This window comes from Etheostoma cragini, chromosome 4 (genome assembly GCF_013103735.1).
Source record: "Etheostoma cragini isolate CJK2018 chromosome 4, CSU_Ecrag_1.0, whole genome shotgun sequence".
Taxonomy (NCBI): domain Eukaryota; kingdom Metazoa; phylum Chordata; class Actinopteri; order Perciformes; family Percidae; genus Etheostoma; species Etheostoma cragini.
Window position 1 is genome coordinate 10,609,885 of NC_048410.1, and position 20,976 is coordinate 10,630,860.

General features: G+C 40.5%; 3 protein-coding genes across 3 annotated transcripts in view; 2 read left to right on the top strand and 1 right to left on the bottom strand.

Moving 5' to 3' along the window:
• Positions 1-3,568, top strand: part of mapk14b (mitogen-activated protein kinase 14b) — a 46,499-nt gene extending 42,931 nt beyond the window's left edge. The window contains exon 14 of the transcript XR_004656421.1: positions 3,523-3,568. The gene's annotated coding sequence lies outside the window, so the exon portion shown is untranslated. The remainder of the gene's footprint in view (positions 1-3,522) is intronic.
• On the bottom strand, positions 245-5,181 carry lhfpl5a (LHFPL tetraspan subfamily member 5a). The gene is made up of 3 exons (XM_034870061.1): positions 4,516-5,181; positions 2,184-2,420; positions 245-1,189 (listed from the first exon to the last, which is right to left on the bottom strand). The coding sequence occupies exons 1-3, from the start codon at positions 4,916-4,918 to the stop codon at positions 1,179-1,181; spliced, it is 651 nt and encodes a 216-aa protein (XP_034725952.1). The 5' UTR covers positions 4,919-5,181; the 3' UTR covers positions 245-1,178.
• Positions 5,182-13,973: 8,792 nt separating this feature from the next.
• Positions 13,974-20,976, top strand: part of kif21b (kinesin family member 21B) — a 64,252-nt gene continuing 57,249 nt past the window's right edge. The window contains exon 1 of the mRNA XM_034869510.1: positions 13,974-14,374. Coding sequence (XP_034725401.1) covers positions 14,334-14,374 — 41 coding nt within the window. The 5' untranslated portion in view covers positions 13,974-14,333. The remainder of the gene's footprint in view (positions 14,375-20,976) is intronic.

Below are 20,976 nucleotides of genomic sequence, written 5' to 3' on the forward strand. Positions count from 1 at the left end.
TAATGATGTGAAAAACATTCAGATTCCTTATGCACAAGTGGACAACTGTATGCTGTTTCGCTCTTCTTGCATGTTAAAGACTTAATAGGTTTCCCACATTTACAGTCAAATGTATCTAGTTGTAGGTACATAGCCAGTGTGCGGTGCACCAAAGAGTTAGCTTCTAGTCTCCCGCTCTGCAGCAAAAGCTTTGCACAGATCTGTCAGCAACGTAAGTTGAAGGCACAAGCTGAAAGGTTTGAGCTTTTTTTACTTTTTAGAAATGCCTTGAATGTTCATGTGATTTCCGGTTCATGGGATTTCCATTAAAACTTCAAGTGTTTCCACTGTATATGGAGGTGTTGGATTTGGAAATAGATTGTAATAAAAACAAATACTGTAATGCTTTGTATCCCCCTCAAAACTATTTTGCTTGTTTTTTATACAAAGTCTCCTCTCCTGTTTGTCTCCGCTCTTCATTTGTTAATTTTGTTTTCTGTAGGTAATTAATAAATTTTTCAAAACCTTACTAGATTGTATTTTCCTCATAAATTGCCACTGCAGTGTCTCCACTCTCTGACATGTATAAATAGGGAGATAAATCCCTAAAGATTCTATATTAAAGCACATTATTAACCTAATTCATCTTTAGGACCTTCAGAAGGCAGATACAGTAGAGTGGGATTGTATTTTCAGTGAGTACTAACTGATGTGGAAGCATATTTTATTAAGATGTCTAACCAAAATCTCTCCAAAGGTTCCTTAAATATATCACATTACTTTGCATGTCAAATGATGAACACCTGTTTTGTGGTAACATGTTTAGATAAATACTTTTTTTTTTAAACAAACATTTTTAATGATGTCATTTCAGACAGCCTGCTTAGCATTTATGACAACTCTCCAAAGTTGCAAGGAGCTGCTCTGGTCAGCATGTTCCTTCACTTTTAGTCCAAAATACAATAGCAATCTGCTACAAATCCCAAGATCTGAGCAGCAGGTGGACAGTGACTTCCCATGTTTTCAAAGTCTGTTGCTAAGCTGCCACAATTCCGTGGCAAGGAGGAAAGGACCGATTGAACTTCTTGTAGTTATTTTTTTCTGATTTTAATCATGTCCTGAGCCTTGGAATACATTTAAATCCCTCGAGTCGGCAGTGCTCCTCATAAAGCCTCTTCCCTCCGTTTTCCACAGGGAGCCTAGGCGTTATCTGTAATTGAGAAAAAAACATTACTGAAAAGAGATGTACTGTAATTTTTCCGTTCAGACAGTGACATAGTTATGTCAGTGGCTCAGCTGGATTTGAACACTTACTATATAATAAGAGAGTTGACAGCCCTTTACTGGATTTGTGAGGATGTACTCAAGCAGCTTTGAGGTGATGCTCACATCAGCATGCAAACATGCCCACAGTGGCAATGTTACCATCTCAGTTTAGCGTTCATGAATGAGCTAATTAGCATTCAACAAAAAATACAGTTGAGGCTAATGGAAATGTTATTAGTAGTGGACAGCTGATAATGTTAATCTATGGATGGCCCTAGATGATCACAGGCATTACTGTTCATCCTCTTGGAGAAATTATTGGCAATCCATCCAATAGTTGTTGAGACATTTAAAAAACAAAACCTGATGGTGGCTCTGGAGGAAAAGTAAAGTGATCACCTGAGTAATTAAAAACCATTCTAGGAAGCATGGATTGGTAGATTGGATTGGTACATGTAGTGCCAACCCATCAAGAGGATGTTAAGATATTTCACTGAATAAATTAAAACTTTGAGCTGCTGGTGTTGGATGATGACTTAAGTCAGTAGGAGTCATCCTCATGCGTGTCTGTACAAAGTTTTATGGCAATCCACTCAGTAGTTGCTGAGATATCTTTGTCTGGCCCAGTGTGGTGGACTGATTTAACCCGAACTCCGTGATTCATCACGTATACAGAGAGGGACATTTCGAGGCAGTCCAACCTCTACTCAACCTCCTTCTATTTTCCATCCAGCTGTCAACACCTCCACCAGACCTTCTGAAACCTTTAACCTTCCCCTCACTAGCTCCCTGTTATCCACCTTTTATCCTTCCTCTTGCATCTTTGCCTCACAATTTAAACTCTCTCTTGTTCTTCTCTCCAGCTAAACATCCTCATCCAGGAGGTGTCTCCCTCTCCCAGGCCACAGTTTTTTCCAACCTCCCCTTCACTCTGGTACCTTTCTCCTCCACCTGGAAGTCCTCTGGCAGAAGCTTGTCCTGCCGGTTGCCCAGGCTGAAGGCCAGGAAGGAGAGGACTAGCGAGTCCATGATGCTGATGATGGCCAGGATGTAGGCCCAGCGCACCGTGCAGTTTCCCAGGGTGTATTTGTCGGTCCGCTGGCCACACATGCGCTTCACCTCGTCTGAGTCCCAGCCGTCAGGATAGATCATACAGCCAATCACCATGCATGTGCCTAAGAGAAGGGAGGCACCGGACGAGGAATTTTGGTTGAAAAATCAGGTACTTCAACATCAACTCTTAGCCATTTATTCAAATGCACAAATGTATTTGCGCATTTTGATGTGGGAAACCTTTGGAATGTTACATTTACAAATTGTACATTTACTCAAGTACAAATTTGAGATACTTTCTATTCATGCCACTTAATAACTTAAATTTTACATCTTTTATTGCATCTGACTGCTTTGGTTACTACTTTTTAACAAATTAAGATTCAAAACATCTGAAGAGCTTCCCAAAACTTCCCAACATTGTATACAAATAGAGCCGAAACAAATGACTGGCAACCATTTAGTAATTTTACATGTGAAAATGCCAAACATTTCATGGTTCCAGCTTCTCCGATGACAGGATTTACTGCTCTTCCCTTTAATAATTTCAATGTATCATTTATGAATTAAGAGGTTTAGACCGTTGATTGGACAAAACAGACATTGTGAAGGTGTCCCTTTTGGCTCTGGGTAATTGTGATAGTATTTCTCAACCAAACAATCGATCAATTAATTGAGAAAATAATCAGCAGCTTAATCCATAATGAATAATCATTAGTTTGCATTCTATATAAACCGTTAAAAGTTAGCTTCTCCTCACTCAACTATAACAATTAAATACTGCTTACAGATTAATGCATGAGCAAACCGTCTCCACTTCCGATGCTGAAACAACACGCACGTGCACACGAGTTGCCTAGCAACTCCCGAGCATCTCATCTTCAGAAAGAGGATCTTGTTCATCCATTATTCCCTCGTGCCGTCTCACCTCAGTTTACGTGGCTCTGCCTGCTATCAGGTGACGAGGTGAAACGTTAGCATGCAAACGCACACTTTCACTTTCTCAAAGTTCTCTTGCTCACTTTCTTAAGTCTCTCCCCTAATTTCAAGATAGAGAATTGTTAAACTGCAACTTCTCATCAGCTTTGATAGATTCTGTGCGAGGAATATGCAAACATACAGTAGATGTAACCAATTCAGGGGCTTGAATATATTAAAAAAAGAATAGACATTGTGTATGTGTGCACAGACATAAAAAGTGTGCCACACACGCACGGGCACGGGCACACACACACACACACACACACACACACACACACACACACACACACACACACACACACACACAGCCAGGTGTAAAATAGGGAGAGGAGAAAGTGTAACTGCACACCTCCAGGTTAATCTCATTATTTGTTTCCTAACAGGTTTGTCCTTTCACTTGCAGCTACATCTGTTCACAAGCTGCTTCACGTTTCCAAAACAGAATCATGTTCCACTTCTGTCAGTGTGTGCGTCTGGCTATTTTACAAGACAAAGCTTTTATTGGGTTTCTGCATTACCTTGAGTTTTCTTATATTTCTGAATGAGGCCTGAACATACTCTCTGTATGAAAAAGGAACCGCAATTAGTGGAGCCAAAATGTGTTTAACATTTTGAACACAATATTTAAGTATTTCTACAGTGTGGGATTTGAGGCCTAAACACCAATGTTTCCATTCATCTTCACATTGATGTGTCATTGATTATTCGGTAGTTAGAACCAGTAAGGTTTTCCCGTTTATGTCTGTAATGTAATTCAAGACTTTTTTGACTGATAGCGAGATGAATGAACAACTTCTTTTAAACTTAGAAACAGAAATGTGTTTGGATCCATGGTGTGGGGGTAAAAATAAGCACAATGCCAATGCTGAAAGTGTTAAGCTAATATGGTATGAGAAGGTCCTCACTGTGCTGGGTGTGCGGACATGAAAATAAACTTAGGGATATACCCCCCAATAATCAAAACTTACCAGTGCAACCCACCCCACACACCTAATATAATTTTCTTGTCATGAATTAAAGACATTTGCACCATAAATAGATGGAGAAAAGGCACAATTTTTGGGGGATCAGAACCCCTCCAATGTTGAACCCCAAATTATGCCCATGCACTGAAGTAACCCGTACTTTGTAAGAATACTTTGTAACAGCCTACTCAATGATTCATAATGGTAATTTAATAGGCTTTATGTATGTGTATGTGTATGTGTGCTACAAACTGGTAACCCTGGTGCTCACTGGAGGCCAGCTGCATCCACGCGCAGATCTTGTAGACGCTCCCCGCGTTGCAGAAGAAGAAGAGGCTGAAGCAGACGATGCTGCCCACCACCAACAGCATGGAGATCCCCACGAAGAACATGGCCGTCTTGAAGGCGCCGGACGGGATGGAGCCGAAGTCCAGCGCGCTCCCTTTGCAGGTGAGCTCCGAGGTGAGCGCGTTCCCGATGCAGTAGTGGAAGAGGCCAAAATATCCGGCCTGCGGCGTGTTGACGCTGTCCCCGATCCAGTATGGCTGGATGAACACCACCACGGTGATAACGGAGAACGTGATGGTGAAAACTGTCCACAGCACGCCCACGGCCCGAGCGTTACGCACGTAGTTGGTGTGGTAGATTTTAGCGGCCTCCTGAGCCGGGAGCATGGCGGCAGGAAGGGCTTCAATAAAAACTTTTCTTCTCTTGAATGTTCTTTCTTGTGTTTACCTGTTAGAGTTAACAGGAGCCGTCTTTAGTTCCCCGGATAAATTATGACCGTAGGCTCAAGAAGTTTAAGTGTTTATAACTTAACATTACAAATGTCACCACAAGTCATTAGTCTCCAAAGTGATTCCTCTCCAGGTGAGGCTTCGGGTCCCCGGTACGCGTAATGAATGATTCATGGTTAAAGGATCCGCAGAATAGAGTAACACACACTTTCACTCTTGAGGGCATATGTAGGCCGTAATCACTTTCCTTTGTTTTATTTCATTAACTTTTGTGTTTAGGCTACATAAAATATTCGTCCAGATAAAAAGCAGTAATGCAGAGGCCCAGTAACTCAGCCATTAAGAAACTTCTAGTTTCATGTTTTACCGTGTGTATTTAAAACATTGTGAAGGTTAATATTTCAATTTTGTCAAGACTCAAATCAAAACTCTTAAAACACATATATTTGTCCTACTGTCCGTAATGAGTCAGAAAGATAGCCACTTGATTTGACTGACTTAGGACTGCTGGAGCCTCAGCTTCAAGTGAATTTCACAGTGCATGTTTATCACAGAAGACGAGGACTGTGGATTTGGTTCCCCCCCTCCCCCGCCAATCATGTGAAGAAAGGATCTCTTCACAGCCGGTCTGAACATGACCAAACAGTTACAGCAACCACCAGCTATTTCAATGGACATGTAGGCATGTAGTGATTTAAGAAATGTGAACCCTTTTGGACAAAAGTAAAGACTGAGCCAGAAAGAGACCAATGACTGAACATGATACAGTCCAAGGGTCTGAATAACATTTACTACAGTTGTTCACTAGATGGAGCTACAGAGTTTCAGTGTAACTGCATCACATCACTCTTTAGACAAGTCCCAAATCCAAAATCTAAAGGAAACTGGCAGTATTTGAACATTGTACCTTTACCAAACAGGCCAGACATGTTTCCGTTGAAAACCACAGGAGTTTTGTGTGTTGGGTGGTGGTGATTTTAAGGGTAGGTGTCAATGTGTTACTGGTTCAGTGGTAGAAGAAATAACTAAATGTGTGTGGTGTCCTGTTCAAGATGATAGCTCACATTTGCTAAATGTATTCATGCAACATGCAAATTATGTCAAATCAATCAAGTATATATGCCCTTTTGTGGTGGTGCTTTATTACATTCACACATGGGCTGTAAATGCAAATATTTCCACAATACATTTCCCTCACAACAAAAGGAAAGTTGTGCTGATATGTGTAACGTAACACATTACATTGTCACAGTGTTTTTCCATGTCCATTTCACGATGTTGTTCTCAGTGTTGGCCCATATACTGCTGCGCTGCAGCAGCACATTAATGTAAGGATCTTAAAGAAGCCCTTTCACATGCCTAATGCTGACATATTTGACCTTTCAGATCTTAATCAACCCATACTTAGGTGTACAAAGCCACTTGCTGACTGAATAATGTGATAGTCCTGGAGCCAGATCTTTTGACCGCTTGGAATCCATTATATAGCCTAAGGCCTGTTTGCAATGTTTGGTTACTCATAGTTTTTAAGTCCACTCAATATTGTTTTCTAACAGTCGATCTGGTACATTTAATAAGTTGATATATAAATCTGCAGTGTTGTGTGTGCATGTGTGTGTATGAGTGTGGGTGCTGGCATGTCAATGCACTCAGCTTTATTAAGTGATATCGCCCTAGAGTGAGAGGGAGGTTGTTTATAATCACGTTATCCGAGAGAAGCTATCCAATTTTCTGATACAGAATGGAATGAGATATTGTGTGTGTGTGTGTGTGTGTGTGTGTGTGTGTGTGTGTGTGTGTGTGCGCCTTTGTGGGATGCTGGCATTTAAGGCTTCTTTTGTGCATGTGTGTGTTACTATTATGTTCAATAACAGTGAAAAGACAGCAAATCATGAGCAAGAAAATAAATATAGTCTATTTTTTACCACAGAAACAGTCTTTTTAACAGAAGGTGCACACAGAAAGCGTTGAGAAAAAAAATCGCCCTTTGGCTTCAGAAGTCTTGTGATGCTCTTTTGATCATCTTCCATTTTGCCTGAAGTAGAAGTTGTGTGTATGTGTGTTTGATGAACCATTTAAGCCTATTTGATCTGAGAGCCTCTCAGAGCACAAAGAGGCTTTTCTGCCATTTCAGCATCTCTTCCTGTCCCCTTCTGTCTGCCTTCTTTAGAGACTGTTTCCATAGAAACGAGGTGCAGGGTACACCCAGAGAGATGAGAGGGAAGGTGATGGGGTAAGTAACCAATAATTTGGTAAGGATACTAATTTAATGACCGGTTTCTACGATAATAAGTGAGTGAAACTAGCTTCATGAACCATTTAAATCAGTCAGTCAAATTCTGGTTTCAGTAAGTGGATTTTTTCCTGAATTCCAAAATTTGGAAGACTTTTACTCATGTGCGTTAAACACATTCACATATCTATTTTGGGTTATATGTTCCACCCCGATGTGCTTTGCGTGTTTACATAATCAATACCAAACTTGAAATTGTTATTTTTTTGTGTTTAAAGTAGTTGGGGCAGTTCGTGGAGTGTTCGGAGCTGTGGGGCCAGCTGTCACAGATGGATTTGATTAGTCTTTTATAATTGTGTAAGTAACAGCATGCAATGGGCTTGGGTCAGGGGGCCGAAGAACAATCAACCCTCTTATCACACACACACACACATACACACACACACACACACACACACACACACACACACACACACACACACACACACACACACACACACACACACACACACACACAGGCCTCATGCCCTGTGATGCAGCACTGAGTGAGTGTCACTACCTCTCTGAAACCACCCGAGGCTGCAGCAGCCACTATGAGCCAGCCTCCGCCCCAGCCGCCGCCCGATCACAGCCCAGCAGACAGCATCAGAGCCTAGGCAAGAAACGGAGCAAAGTGTGGGTCAGCATGTGCCCTGGGGAACAAAGCTAGAATGTAGGTCTGCTCTACAGGGGATCATGTTCAAGACCCATTACTGATCGCTCGACACTGTTGTATCTTTATTTAAATGTGGTTTTCCTGGAGGTGATTTTCTTAACTAATGAGTTGTAGCTGTGAAAAAAGAGCAGTGCATGTTTATATTTCTTAAAAGTCACATCAATTGCAATATTTTGCAATGTCTTTGTAAAAAAAAAAAAGGTGGATAAATGATCTGATTGTATGTTCATGCAAAACCCAATAAACAAAGTAAAACAAACAAATATATAATATTAAATAATAGTATTTTAGGTTAAAAAAATAGTAAATAAAATTGTTCACTTTCTTGCTGAGAGTTAGATAAGAAGATGAATATGGTATTCATCTAACTCTTGGCATGCTTGACAGAATATACTCAACCTCAACTATCATCACGTTGTTGAAATCAAGATTTGAATTGAAGATGTTGGGATATTTGTCATGTTTAATATCACTGCTGATAGTAAAGACATGCCTTTACTACTTTTCACTGTAAGCAGTGACAGCTGGGCTCTGGGACAAAGCACAGCGGGGGTCCAGCACTGCCAAGAACAGGCAAGGAGCTACTCTGCTTTATGCCACTGCAGCTGACTCACATAGTTTTAGAGTTTTTTATAGTAAATAGTTTATTTGAACATGTAAAACCTTAAAATAAAAAAATGTTTATACATACATTTACGCATACTTAAATAATTAAAATGAAATAAACGCATGTACTTCTCAGCACAATCTTCCAAAATTGAAAGTCATTCAAACAAAAACAATTCACATGTTCAAAAAGGAATAGGAAGAAGTTGATAAACAACTTACCAGGTCCGACCTCCTTTCTCTACTTTAGTAAATCTTATGCTTCAGTTATTTACACATAATAGACCCAGATGCACACAAACACACATTTACACTGTTTTTTTTTTCTTTTCTTCCCTTTCTTCTTCTTTCTATACAATCTATCCATAGCAGATTAAATAATATCACATCTATACTAGACTTAAAGAATTGGTTTTATACAGTGTAGCAATTGAATTGGATATTTTGGCAATAATATAGTGCAAATGTGGATTCCAACATAATTTTTCATTGATTATGACTCCCAGAAATTTAAGTTGTTTTACTTTTTTAATTTCAATATAATTTATCATAATTGTTTTGTGTAAAGTTGTGGCATGATTCCCAAAAATTATAAATTTAGTTTCACTTAAGTTCAGTGTTAGTTTATTAGCATAAAACCCGCTCTTCATCTTTTTTTAATTAATTTTCTGCTGTATCCATGAGTTGTTCCAAATTTCCCCCAGAACAGATTAAATTAGTGTCATCAGCAAATAAAATGGTTGTCAGTGTTTTTGACATCTCCCATACATTATTTATATACAAGTTAAACAACAATGGTCCCAACACTAACCCCTGGGGGACCCCACAGGTGATTTTCTTTCCCTTTGATTTATGGTTTTGCATTTCAACATATTGTGTTCTGTTCTGTAAGTAGCTATTTAACCATGGAAGTGCAGTCCCCCTAATTCCATTTTTGTGTAATTTAGTGATCATTAAATTGTTGTCTACTGTTTGAAATGCCTTCTTAAGATCCAAGAATATCCCTACTGGATTTTTTTTTTGTTCTATTGCTGTTGATATTTCTTCTTAATGAAGCTATCAATCCTTGTAGAAAATATTTTTTCTTAGATAGAGCCTTAGATATTGGTATCACCTTTGCTATTTTCATTTTATCTGGAAAGACTCCAGTTTTCAGAGAGTGATTACATACACGCGTTTAGCAACACAGAACACACAATACTTTTGACTGTCTGATTGAATGTCAATACTATTGTCAGTCAGTGGACTTTTTACTCTTAAATTTGTTAATGATATCAATAATTTATTTTTTATCAGTTCCCTTAACAAACATAGATTCATTAACATTTACATTCTTGCTTAACAGATTATTTATACTGCCAGTCTTTGTAAACTCCCCAGCTAAACCTGGACCTACTTCAACTAAATAATCATTACATTAATTTGCAGCTAAGTTCATGTCCTTAACCTCTATATTATTTTATGTCAGGAAATAGTTAGTGTCTACTTTTTTGCCTTTTATTATTCTTGATAATTTCATTCAGTACCTTCCAGGTATTTCTTATAATACTTCTGTTGTGTTCTAGTAGTTTACTATAATAGTTCTTTTTATTGCTGCTCATGATTATGGTCAGTAAAAACTCTTTATATAATACATTTTTCTTCTTACATGCATTTAATATTCCGATAGTTATGCACAGTTTATCATCAGATTTCTGTTTTACCTTTTTCTTTACTAAAGGACAGTTTTTTTTATAAAGTGATGTTATAACAGTCAAGAATGAATCATAAGCTTCATTCACATTATCTACATACACTTTGCCCCAGTCCTGGTTCATTAAGTCCTCTTTAAGTGTATTGATGTTTTCTTGGGTTCTGTGTCTTGTCATATTTTACTGAATATTTCTGTAATTTTTTCCTTAAACATGTCAATCTTCAATCCTAGTTTCCTATAAATGCAGCTAATTAGAATGTTTTTAGATGTTTCCATTTCAATTTGTACTGTGAGGCATTCCATGATTGTATCTAAAACGAAAGACATTTTATTAACTATTTGACATTGCTATCTTTGGTCAATATATAATGCAACCCCCCCACCATTTGACTGTTTCCTATTGGTTAATGACAGTTCATATCCCTCAATCTCCAACAACTCCTGTTGTTCTACCGTGAGCCATGCCTCTGTTATTGCGATTGCTGTGAACTTTTTTTCCATTTGTTTTAGATATTGGTTGATTTTTGAAAGGTTTGCGATAAGGCTCCTGCTTTTAAAATGTATAACTGATATCATGATGTCCATTTTTATGTATTTTTTTAACTGCTCAACAGTGTGATATTCACACTGGCAGTTAGTTCTATTGAAGAAATTATTATTTGGGTCAATGTCGTTTTCAATTTCTTGTGGTTTATGTTCTGTGTATTTGAAAGTTTCCAATACATAAATCTAAACCACATAAGTAGCTTTTCTGTCTCACACATACACACACACACACACACACACACACACAGAGAAAAAAACACAGACACCATAATAACATACACATAGACATAGCATACACTTATTAGAATCGAATGAGTAGGAGGGAAGCAAAAAATGAAACAACTGTGCATTATTCAACTTTTTGGCAGTGCACCTCTCTTTGGGAGTCGATGAATCGTCAAATGTGTGCTTTTGTAATCCCGGCCAATTCAAACAGTTTTGCTACGGTAAAGAATGGGGGATTAGTTCATGAGGATTCAAAGCCAAATATAGAAAACGCATGTGAGGGATTATAGACACATCAAAGAATAAGGATAGAGAATACATTAGGGTGCAATTTAATCTTCCATCTCCTACATTCTGTGTCGTTTCTGGTCTTTTTTGCTGAATGAAGCAATGTGACATACAGGTTAGAGCAGTAAGAAGAGAACATGGACTTCATTGGCATTAAATGCATCTTAATCTTTGCCTAATTCAATATACAAGGCTGATGTGGGATTTTCACGTCACAGTGTATAAACAGTGGCATATTACAAGCATGCAAATGTTGCAGTAGATACTTTCTCTGCATTATCAGTGTCTTTTACATTATATTCCATAAGTGTGGCTACATAAAAACTAATTTCAAAATTGTACAATTGTATTGTAATTGATTTATTAAAGTTATGAGTCATTTTGTTTTTAGACCAGACTCTAATTACATGCTGCAGAAATGAGAAGATGTAATATCAAGTAATATTCATGACAAGGTGTGTTTATGTTTTTGGAAGAAGAAAAGTGTCAGATCCAATTGCTGACTTTACCGTGGTGCTTTTTTTTCTTCTTTTTTTCCCCCCCAGCTGGTCTGGAAACCCTATCCTCCCCACCCCCCACATGCCTGAGTGCTCTGGTCTATGTTATATGTAGCAATGTCTTCATGTTGCAGGAATGATTGTATTTTAACGCATCTTATTATTTAGGATGCTGTTATCTTGACTATACGAAGCCCTAAATATAGGGATTAGGCTGCAGTTTGGTAGTCACAATAGTGCACACAAAGTGCTGAGGAGGAGGAACCAATCTGCCGGAGTGGATTTGAAAACTGTAAACACGCCTGAAGAGGAATGAAAGGGACATATGCTTAGGAACACAATGCAGTCTAATGATGTAACAGTTGGTATGGTCTTCCAAGTACACCAGACGTAATGAGGTGAGTGTGTGTTTGGGTGTGCACCACTCATGTTTGTGTGTTTGTTGTTTGGTGGCCAGTTTCCCAGTTTCCCAATAGGAGGATTTTAGCTTTATCCACATAACTGGATGTTAATCTTATGTGGAATCCAGCACTGCCTCCTGGGAACGTAGCCTGCGCGGTGCTAACATCCCCACCTGGTCCTCGGGACACACACACGGTTATAGAGTCATAAGCTCATTTGTGCACACAGATTGGGTTTATAGTTCATGCAATCATTCATGGATTGTAATTCATTACACAAAAGTGATTGTTGCCTGTGACGGCAGGGACTTTTTTCTGAGTTCCTATCATCCTATTAACCAATACACCCAACAGTTGGTTGAGCTGGCATCTATATGGTCACCAACAGTAGATTAAGTTGTAGCCTAAATTTCTGGAGTTGTGAAATAGTTAACTCAACTAACTTGCTGCAGTTCAGACATGACTGGCATTTGCTAAGTGTCAGTACTGAACATAACATCATATTGGATAATGAGAAGGGTTAGTTTTCTAGTGTAGATTTGAATCCAACCAGGATAAAACACTGCCAATATTGCTGACTGCTGCAATGGCACTAAACCTGTGGTAAAGTCACTTTGCATGAATCCAACAGAAACATGGCTGTGAGAGGGAATAGAGACAAGTAGACAGTATTGAGCGAGAGAGAGAAACGGCGACCGATAGAGAATCGTGGAGGAACTTAAACGGGCATGTCTGTTTGAATCAACTAAAAGAAAGGATTTCAATTTCCCCTTTTCAAGAAATCTGACTCAGCAGAAGAAGGAAGTAAGCAGCGTGCAACTTCCCATTTAAACCACGAACCAGCGCAAATTAACTTCATCTTCTGCTAGAACCAGTGATTGTTAAAACTGGGCTAGAACATAATAACCTCTATATGAGTTTCAACCTTTGACCTCAAGGCGTTTAAACCACCCCTCGTCTCCGTTATGGGAACAATCTCCCTCTGTTTATGGCAGACGGACCTCAGATGTCGCCTCTAGCAGTCGGTGTGCTGTAGGTGTGTATCTTTACTTCCCCATGTGGGCGGGAACACGAAATCCCGGAAAGCCCGCCGATTGGTCTTTAGTGTTCGATATAGGTGAAGCTAATCCACCAATTGGCTCAACTGCATGTCAATCGAATGCGATTATGCTGCTTTCAGGGGCTCTTCGTATTTTTCGCAGTATCATTGAAATTGCAGTTCAATTGAAAGCAGCCCGTTCCTATGTGACCTTTGTGCAGTGGTGGAGTTTACCTCAATACGTTTACTGTATTTAATTACAACTTTGAGGTACTTGTATTTTATTTAATTATTTCCATTTCACGTTACCTCCACTCCAGTCCACTATATTTCATAACCCAAGTAGCCTATTTGTCTCTGTCAGCTACAGAATCATAATCAGTATGTTGTATTATACCCACACGTTGTATTTTATATAACAATATAGCATAGTGGGTGGACGACTTGTTAGTTGGCTAATGTTAGCTTGCTTATGTTAACTTAGGCCCCACCAGTTACAGAAAACGAGACGAACAAAGCTGTCACTCATCTGGCGATAGCAATGTGCTTTGTGTGGATGAAGCATTAAGTTCTTAAACGTTACCATGGCAATGGTACACAGAAATGGCTCTCGATCTGACCATTTTGCTACGTTGTGATTTGAATGGGTTTGGATTATATCTGTATGGCACGAACGCTATCACGGTAGTTCCAATATTCCCGACAGCCCCTGAAGGCAGCATTACCCCCTCTGGTGTACTGTCTCAACGCCGATTCAACGTGATCGCGTTTCTCGCAGAGAAGCGGTGCAGTTTCTGATGAGCGCTCACATGCATCTCTCAGACGCACTTTTAACAGGATGTTGATGATGAGACTGACCACGGAAAGAAAAAAAACAGCGGGTTAAACACTGCGATGTGAAAAACACCCTTGAGCCAGAAATGACCGCCACAGCGGAGGAGACGAAGACAGGAGTCCCGATGAGGCAGCTCACCGCCGGCAGGTCTTGACGGCTGCTCCCGCTGACCTGAGACGCCCAGCACCGCGTCAGGACCGCGCGGTTTACACACACTGAAAACCGAACGTAGCCGAAATACCCCACAACCCATCGGTGAACCTTAAAAGAGACAATGGCGAACCAGGGCGACTGCTGTGTGAAGGTAGCATTGAGGTAAGCCTCCGACGTCTGTCTGCTGGAAATCTGCCGAGCAGACCACATTGTGTCTGTGCCTCCTGGCAATCAGTTAAATGCGTCCTGCACACCTATAGTCTTATTTCACTACTTACACTCCTTACTGTCTCTGCTCAAACACTAAAAAAAAGAGCATTACACCTTGTTTTACAATACATTGGTGGCGCTACACAGTACTATTGGGAATGCAAAGCATGTCAAGAGTGTATGGCTGCACTTTATTTCCATATGGTTGTTTTCATGTTGGAGGGCATACGTTCTCCAGCTTTGGTCTGTTTTATGGGAGGCAGCAGCTCGCATTCATGATTTAACATTGGGTGAAGTGACAAGGACAGCTGCAGCCAGGTGCAGGGAGGAGAATGGGCGTTTCTCCTCAAACCAATTTGATTTATTATTCTCACAGGCAACTACCTGCAATCTCACCTTATCATAACTGAGTCGGTTTAGCACCTCACATGTGTATGGCTGAGTCAGCTTCACAATTAGGTTTGGAAAGCAAAGGCTTGTGCTGTTTAAAAAAAAAAATGAATCGAGCACAAAGACACGCTCTCCTTCAGAGCTGTGTCATTTACTGCCTTTGTTGGAAATGCACCCAAAAGCTCAGGCAGCAGAGCAGCTTTAGGATTTGTATCAGGGGATATATTAGCAGCCCATCTATTAGATGTGCCAAGACCAAATGCAGATTGAGAGAGATCACATGAATGTGCATGTGCTGGCACTGGGTGAATCTAAAATTGAAGGGCATGACTTGAGTGTGATTGGGGCTGCGCTTTGCAGTGTGTGGGGCAGAGGCGGTGGTCTGAAAGACTGTCCTTTGACTCAGACCCTCCCAGAGTCAGTCCCATCAGCTAATATATCCCAATTGGTCATACTAATAGTCCTTTGTGAACAGGCATCCTTACACCCTCTCTCCTTGTGCAAATGTAAAGATTAAGATTAAGCCATACTCTATTGTACCCGCAAGAGTAAATTAAATTTATTCTCTCTGTTGATAGTTAAGTTAGTTATTTAGTTGGTTAAGCAACTGCAACAAAGTAATAGCTAAATGTAACTATTCTTCCTCAAGGACGCATTAGAGGTCCTCCAACCCCACTTTGGGAACCATTGATTGAACCTAGTGGGGGTTGAGGATGGGCGGTCGGCCCAGTATAGGCAGCATTTTAAGATAAACCTTACAACCGATGGCCCCATTTCCCCAGGGGAGGTTTGAGAGTCACTTGTCAATCAGCCGTTGAGTGAATCTCCTTTGTCCTTGTTCACGGCAGCAACTGTAACAGGAAGTTGGGTGGCTGACAAAAACAGCTAAGAGAAAAGGTGAAAGGAGAAGCCACTGAGACAGCTGGTAGCTGCTGCTCAACTGAAGTTATTGATTGAAGTCTGGGGAGCAGTGGCTTGTTGTGTAGCAATGTGTAACTGAATGACGGTGACGGACACCACATATCACACGCACGTACGCCCATTTGTTAAGCTGTCCTCATCTTTTTTGATGATGCAATATTGACACGATCATCAGTGTGTAATAAGCATATTGTCAAGCTCGGCAAAAAAGGGTAAAATCAACACGGGGGCATTATAATCACAGTAGTAGGTTTTTATTAGCGTAAACTTCCTGTTGTTATTGAACAAAATCTGTGTAATTACATGACTGCGCTTGTGGGCGAGCTTGCACTGCTTCTTTTCATTGTGTGTGATCTGTGTGTGTGTGTGTATATACATGCCCTGCAAGTGCCACCAAAAGCATCTGTGTGTTTGACAGGAAATGGGAAGCCCACACATAAACACACAGAGAAGGATAACTTCCTGCCTTATAAGCGATGGTTTTCCCAATGACCGCCAAGCGTCTTTTATTTTTTGCCCTGAGAAAGTCGGCTGCTGATAAGAGAGGATGGGGTTTAATTGCTCCCATGTTGTTGTGCAGCCCTCGGGCAGACTGCATAAAGCTTAGGACTCTGTGTTTGTGTGTGGGTGTGTGAGTATGCATTTGAAGGGCAATGAAGTTGTTTTGAATGGCCAACACACACACACACACACACACACACACACACACACACACACACACATATAGGCTGAGTTGCCAGCATCAATTTCCTGAATGTCTTCACTGCCTTCCTTAAACAATGGCCAAATAGCGAGTGACGTGACCTACAATCCTGCATTCAAACATGACTGCCTCAGAAATGGATGTGGATATGACAGACACACACATACACACACACACACACACACACACACACACACACACACACACACACACACACACAAAGACACAAAGTAAATGGTTCTGGGTTGCGGTCAAGTCAAACATGACGGGATGCATGTAATATAACACCTGGCTAAGTGGCCGTTGTTAGATTGCTTCTGGCTGGCTGTTTCATCTTATAAAGCTGCATTCACTTCACAGAACAGCTTAGTCTGATTCAAACAGACTACACGAATGAGAAGATCCCTGCATTTCCTGTGTCTCACCCATTTGAACCCCCACACACACTCACAATCATATTCACACAGACATACGCACGGTTTTACTTCACCTCCTGGTTGCCTCCTCCTGTCGTTGATGTTTCGTTGAGTTCTGCGTTCGCCCCAGATTGAAAGCTATATGTTAGGGCTACCTCTGAGAGTGCATGTGGAGCTATAAATGTCAATAAATCAGCTTTTGTGTGTATGCATGTGTGTTGGGTGTAACTTGACTTGAAAGTTACGAGCAGTGTGCATATTTTAATTTGCATATCGATCTCTGCAGCTTAGCCACTTACTCATTTCAGACCAGCGAGCGACTCTTGTCATACTCTAAAGTGCTAAGTCAGCCTCCATAGCTATGTATCAATAAACACAAAGACAAATCTGTTTAGTGCTGTTGTGGTCTTTAACCATGTGAATGCTGCTTGATGTTCCCACCTTAACAGACTATTCCCTCAAGTCTTTCCCCTCTGTCTGATTTGAGATATTTTGCTAAAAACAACCTGAGGAATCACCAATAAATGATTCCTCAGTCCTAATGGTTTCATGCATTAGAGGTTGAACTTTATGACCCTGAAGGAAAACAATATCTTCTGCAAATAGAGCACAAAATAGCTAGTGTTTTTTCAGCCCCTACAGGTGGATGATCGGGTTATTGTGGACAGTTATGACGCAGAGCCTTTTCAGCTTAAAGGCCATGACAAGCTTTTATCTCTCTGGTCCTCGGCTAACATGTTGATCAACCAGTTCAAAAATAGTGCTTTGCAGAAACTAAAAAAATAGTTTTTTATAACTCAATGAAAGCGCTCTTGACTTTTGCCACCCAAAGACCAAAACACTGGCTTCAATACGAAACAACGAAGCCGAATACAACTGCGGAAGCGGCCCCTCACAGCTGATACACAAAATCTTTAAATGGGAGTTTTTTTGTTGTCAGACGTGTGTCCTGTGTAGGCTACCAGTCTCGCCTGTTTCCTGTATGTGTTAACAGTTTGCCACACAGGCTCTGTCTGGGTTACACACCTCCCCAGGGGGGGGCCTTTTAAAATGACTGGACTCTGGTGGGACATGGGGTTTGTGTTGCTATAAGCCTACAGTATGTACTAGTCACAGGGTAGTGCTGAAATGTAATCTTCTCATCAATGCATTATTACACTTGGTCTCAACATCTATCCCTCCCCCCCGTTGAGTGGCTTGACGCAAATTTACAGTCGCCGGCAAGTACAAGTGAAAGTGTTATTACTCTGTTGATGGGAGTTGTTTTTAAGCAGCAATTTGGCCTCAACTGAAGGAAGAGGAGCAGGAAACATGACAGAGCACACACCCAAATTGGGCGTCCACAGCTGTGCATCACTTCCTCCTCATGCTGCCCTGCTGGTCACATGTTTTTTTTTTTTAGACCTAACAGTTTTGTGTGCATGTCTTTTGTGGTAGGAGTGCTAAATTAGCTCGCTCTCTCGAATGGCTTAGCATTGTGTGTGCATTATGTGTCCCTGCAGGCTAGATGAAAGAAACCTCTGACATGACACCTGCAAGTTGATAGGAACATCATATGTGAAACAAATGACCTAGTAGAAGGCAAGAATCATAACATTTCATGACAGTAATGGGCTTAAAAAGAATAATACTGGCTGTTTTGCTCATTACTTACAGTAACTGTTGCATGATCAGTCTCTACAGTCTCGGGGGGTTTAAAAGCAGACTGTGGCGGAGGAGGTGAAAAATGTCTGCAGGACAAAGAAGTCAGTGAGGTTGCCAAGTTACATCTTTTAATCCTGGGTTTCCAAACAATAACACTCCTCAATGGCACATCTGATGACAGGTGAATAATAGAGCTATTTGATTGTGTTTTTGAAATGGCGTGACTATCAGGGAAGTGTTGCTTGTGTATAGATCCTGATAGAGTGGAATTTATTACCCCATATCGTGTGTATTTAAAACATTAGATCAGAACCATTAGGGACTTGGCACAGGCTTTGGCATTAAAATGAGCGGTGCAACTTGTCTGTTGATGAACTTCTCCCCTTTAAGTGCATCAGCACTCCCAAATGTTGTGCTGCTGTTGCAGAATGACTTCCTGTGAGGCTGTCACTGGACTATCCACACTTCCGGCTCACTTCCTGCTTTGTGAACCGCTGATTAGCCCGTTGGTTCAATTCAGTTAAGACTGAATCCTCAGTGAGAGCGTAATACTGAAAGGAAAGGGAAGCCTCAGGCCATAAAAATAAATAAATAAAGAACTTCCAGGAATCAGTCTTCTGCTCTCGAGCTCGAATGAGAGGATCAATTTAAGTCCTACTTTGTAAAAAGGGGGCCTGTTGTTCCTGACTTAAAAATGAATAAAACACACGTTGGTCTCGTCGGGTGTGCTGTGTTCTTTGTTGACGACAGGTCATCTTAATCTTCCCTCTAATCTTTTCCTCATCCTTTTATTTTCTCTTGCTCAAGCACTTCTGCACTGTGAGCTAAATAAAGCAGAGTGACCAAAATGCTGGAATTTTCTCCCCCCCTTGTCAGCATCCTTCCACGTCATATTCCAACACACACACACACACAAACACACACACACACAGACACATTTATTTGAATTCATCCATTTGAATTCACTAAGGAATGAAAGGCGTTTCAGTCTGAACATTTGCATTTTTCTGTAATCAGGGCCTTATCATATGTCAGCTGGAGCTGGCCTTCTAAACAGCCTAACTATAATCATTCATGCTGCTTGGACACAAAAACTTTTTTTTTAATGGTTTGTGTGGTCAGTACAGAGAATAATTAATTTCTCCTTCTTTAGCATTTTGGTGAGAGTTAAATACAATCTGTGTGTGTGTATGTGGATGACGAGTAGCACAGGCCTTTTAAACAGAGCACCTCTTGGGTGAGCATAGACAGAGAACACAGTGTGAATGAGTCTGATGTCACTGCAGGTCTTTGTGCTCTGTGCTGAGTTTGCACGCACAAAGACACTCTGAGCTAGGGCAGATGGGACGTGAACAACACGTTATATTTTTAGAGAGTACGATAAACAGGAAGGGGTGAAAGAAAAAGGTTCGCAAAGTCAACTTCTGATGTTGTCTTTGTTTTATAAACTACGCTTCCTCCCCTGAAAAGAGCAATACTTCCCTCAATTCAACAAAACAAATACAAAGAAAATCAAAGAGAACTAGAATGAACGCCTTGTGGTTGTATGCCTTGGCCGACCAGGTAAATTCCAGTATACATCTATGTCTGTCGTCATATAGAGAGCCGAAGTCACGCCCTTCGGGTGGACCTCATGGGACCTTAATTCGGAAAAGATATCAACGTGAGTGAATAGGGAGAAGTAAATCATTTTTTTATCCCGTTTGAATTGAGCCATGGTGTACAAACATGATGTTCGTCATTTCAAAAGATAACCTTTCAACCAAAGAAAGTCTCAGTTAGCCTTAGGTTTGTTGTAGCACCACTTAGTTTCGTGTGAAACCGCTCAGTGAACTACACCACTCGTCCGCCACAATTTGCCTCACCTAGCTTGATGCTCAACTTGCTCACTAGCTAGGTAGCTTAGCTCTGTTACACAACAGAACAGGCAAGAGCCTCTGCTCTGAGCAACGTTACATCCCTGTTACGATACACAGAGACATCGTAACTTCAGCAAGACGTCATCCATGTGACATTGAAGTGTGTAGTCTTTCTAATTACTTATTTTCACAGTCTTATACTACAACCGTTTAACAATAAACTGAGAATTTCTTTGGTTGAAACATTACATTTTAAATTGACAAATAATTTGCTTCTCCCCGTTCATATTTTTTCCGAATTAAGGTCCCATGGACCGGAAGTAGAGGTGCATTACTTTGGCTCTCTACAACCTATGTAGTGAAGACTTTGAAGCAATTTAATAAATTAAAAATCAATTAAGTGTCTGATCAAATGCCTCCCTTTCTGTTCCTGAGTTATTGCATTGAATGATGGCCAGAATAGCGTTTTCGCAGAGAATGATGATGTCACAGTGAAATTGACCTTTGACATTTTGGTTGTAAAAAGTCATCACTTCATCCTATTAGACATTTGTGTGAGATGTTGTCAAAATTAGTGTATGAATTCTTGAGTTATGGCCAAAAAAATGTTTTTGAGGCCAC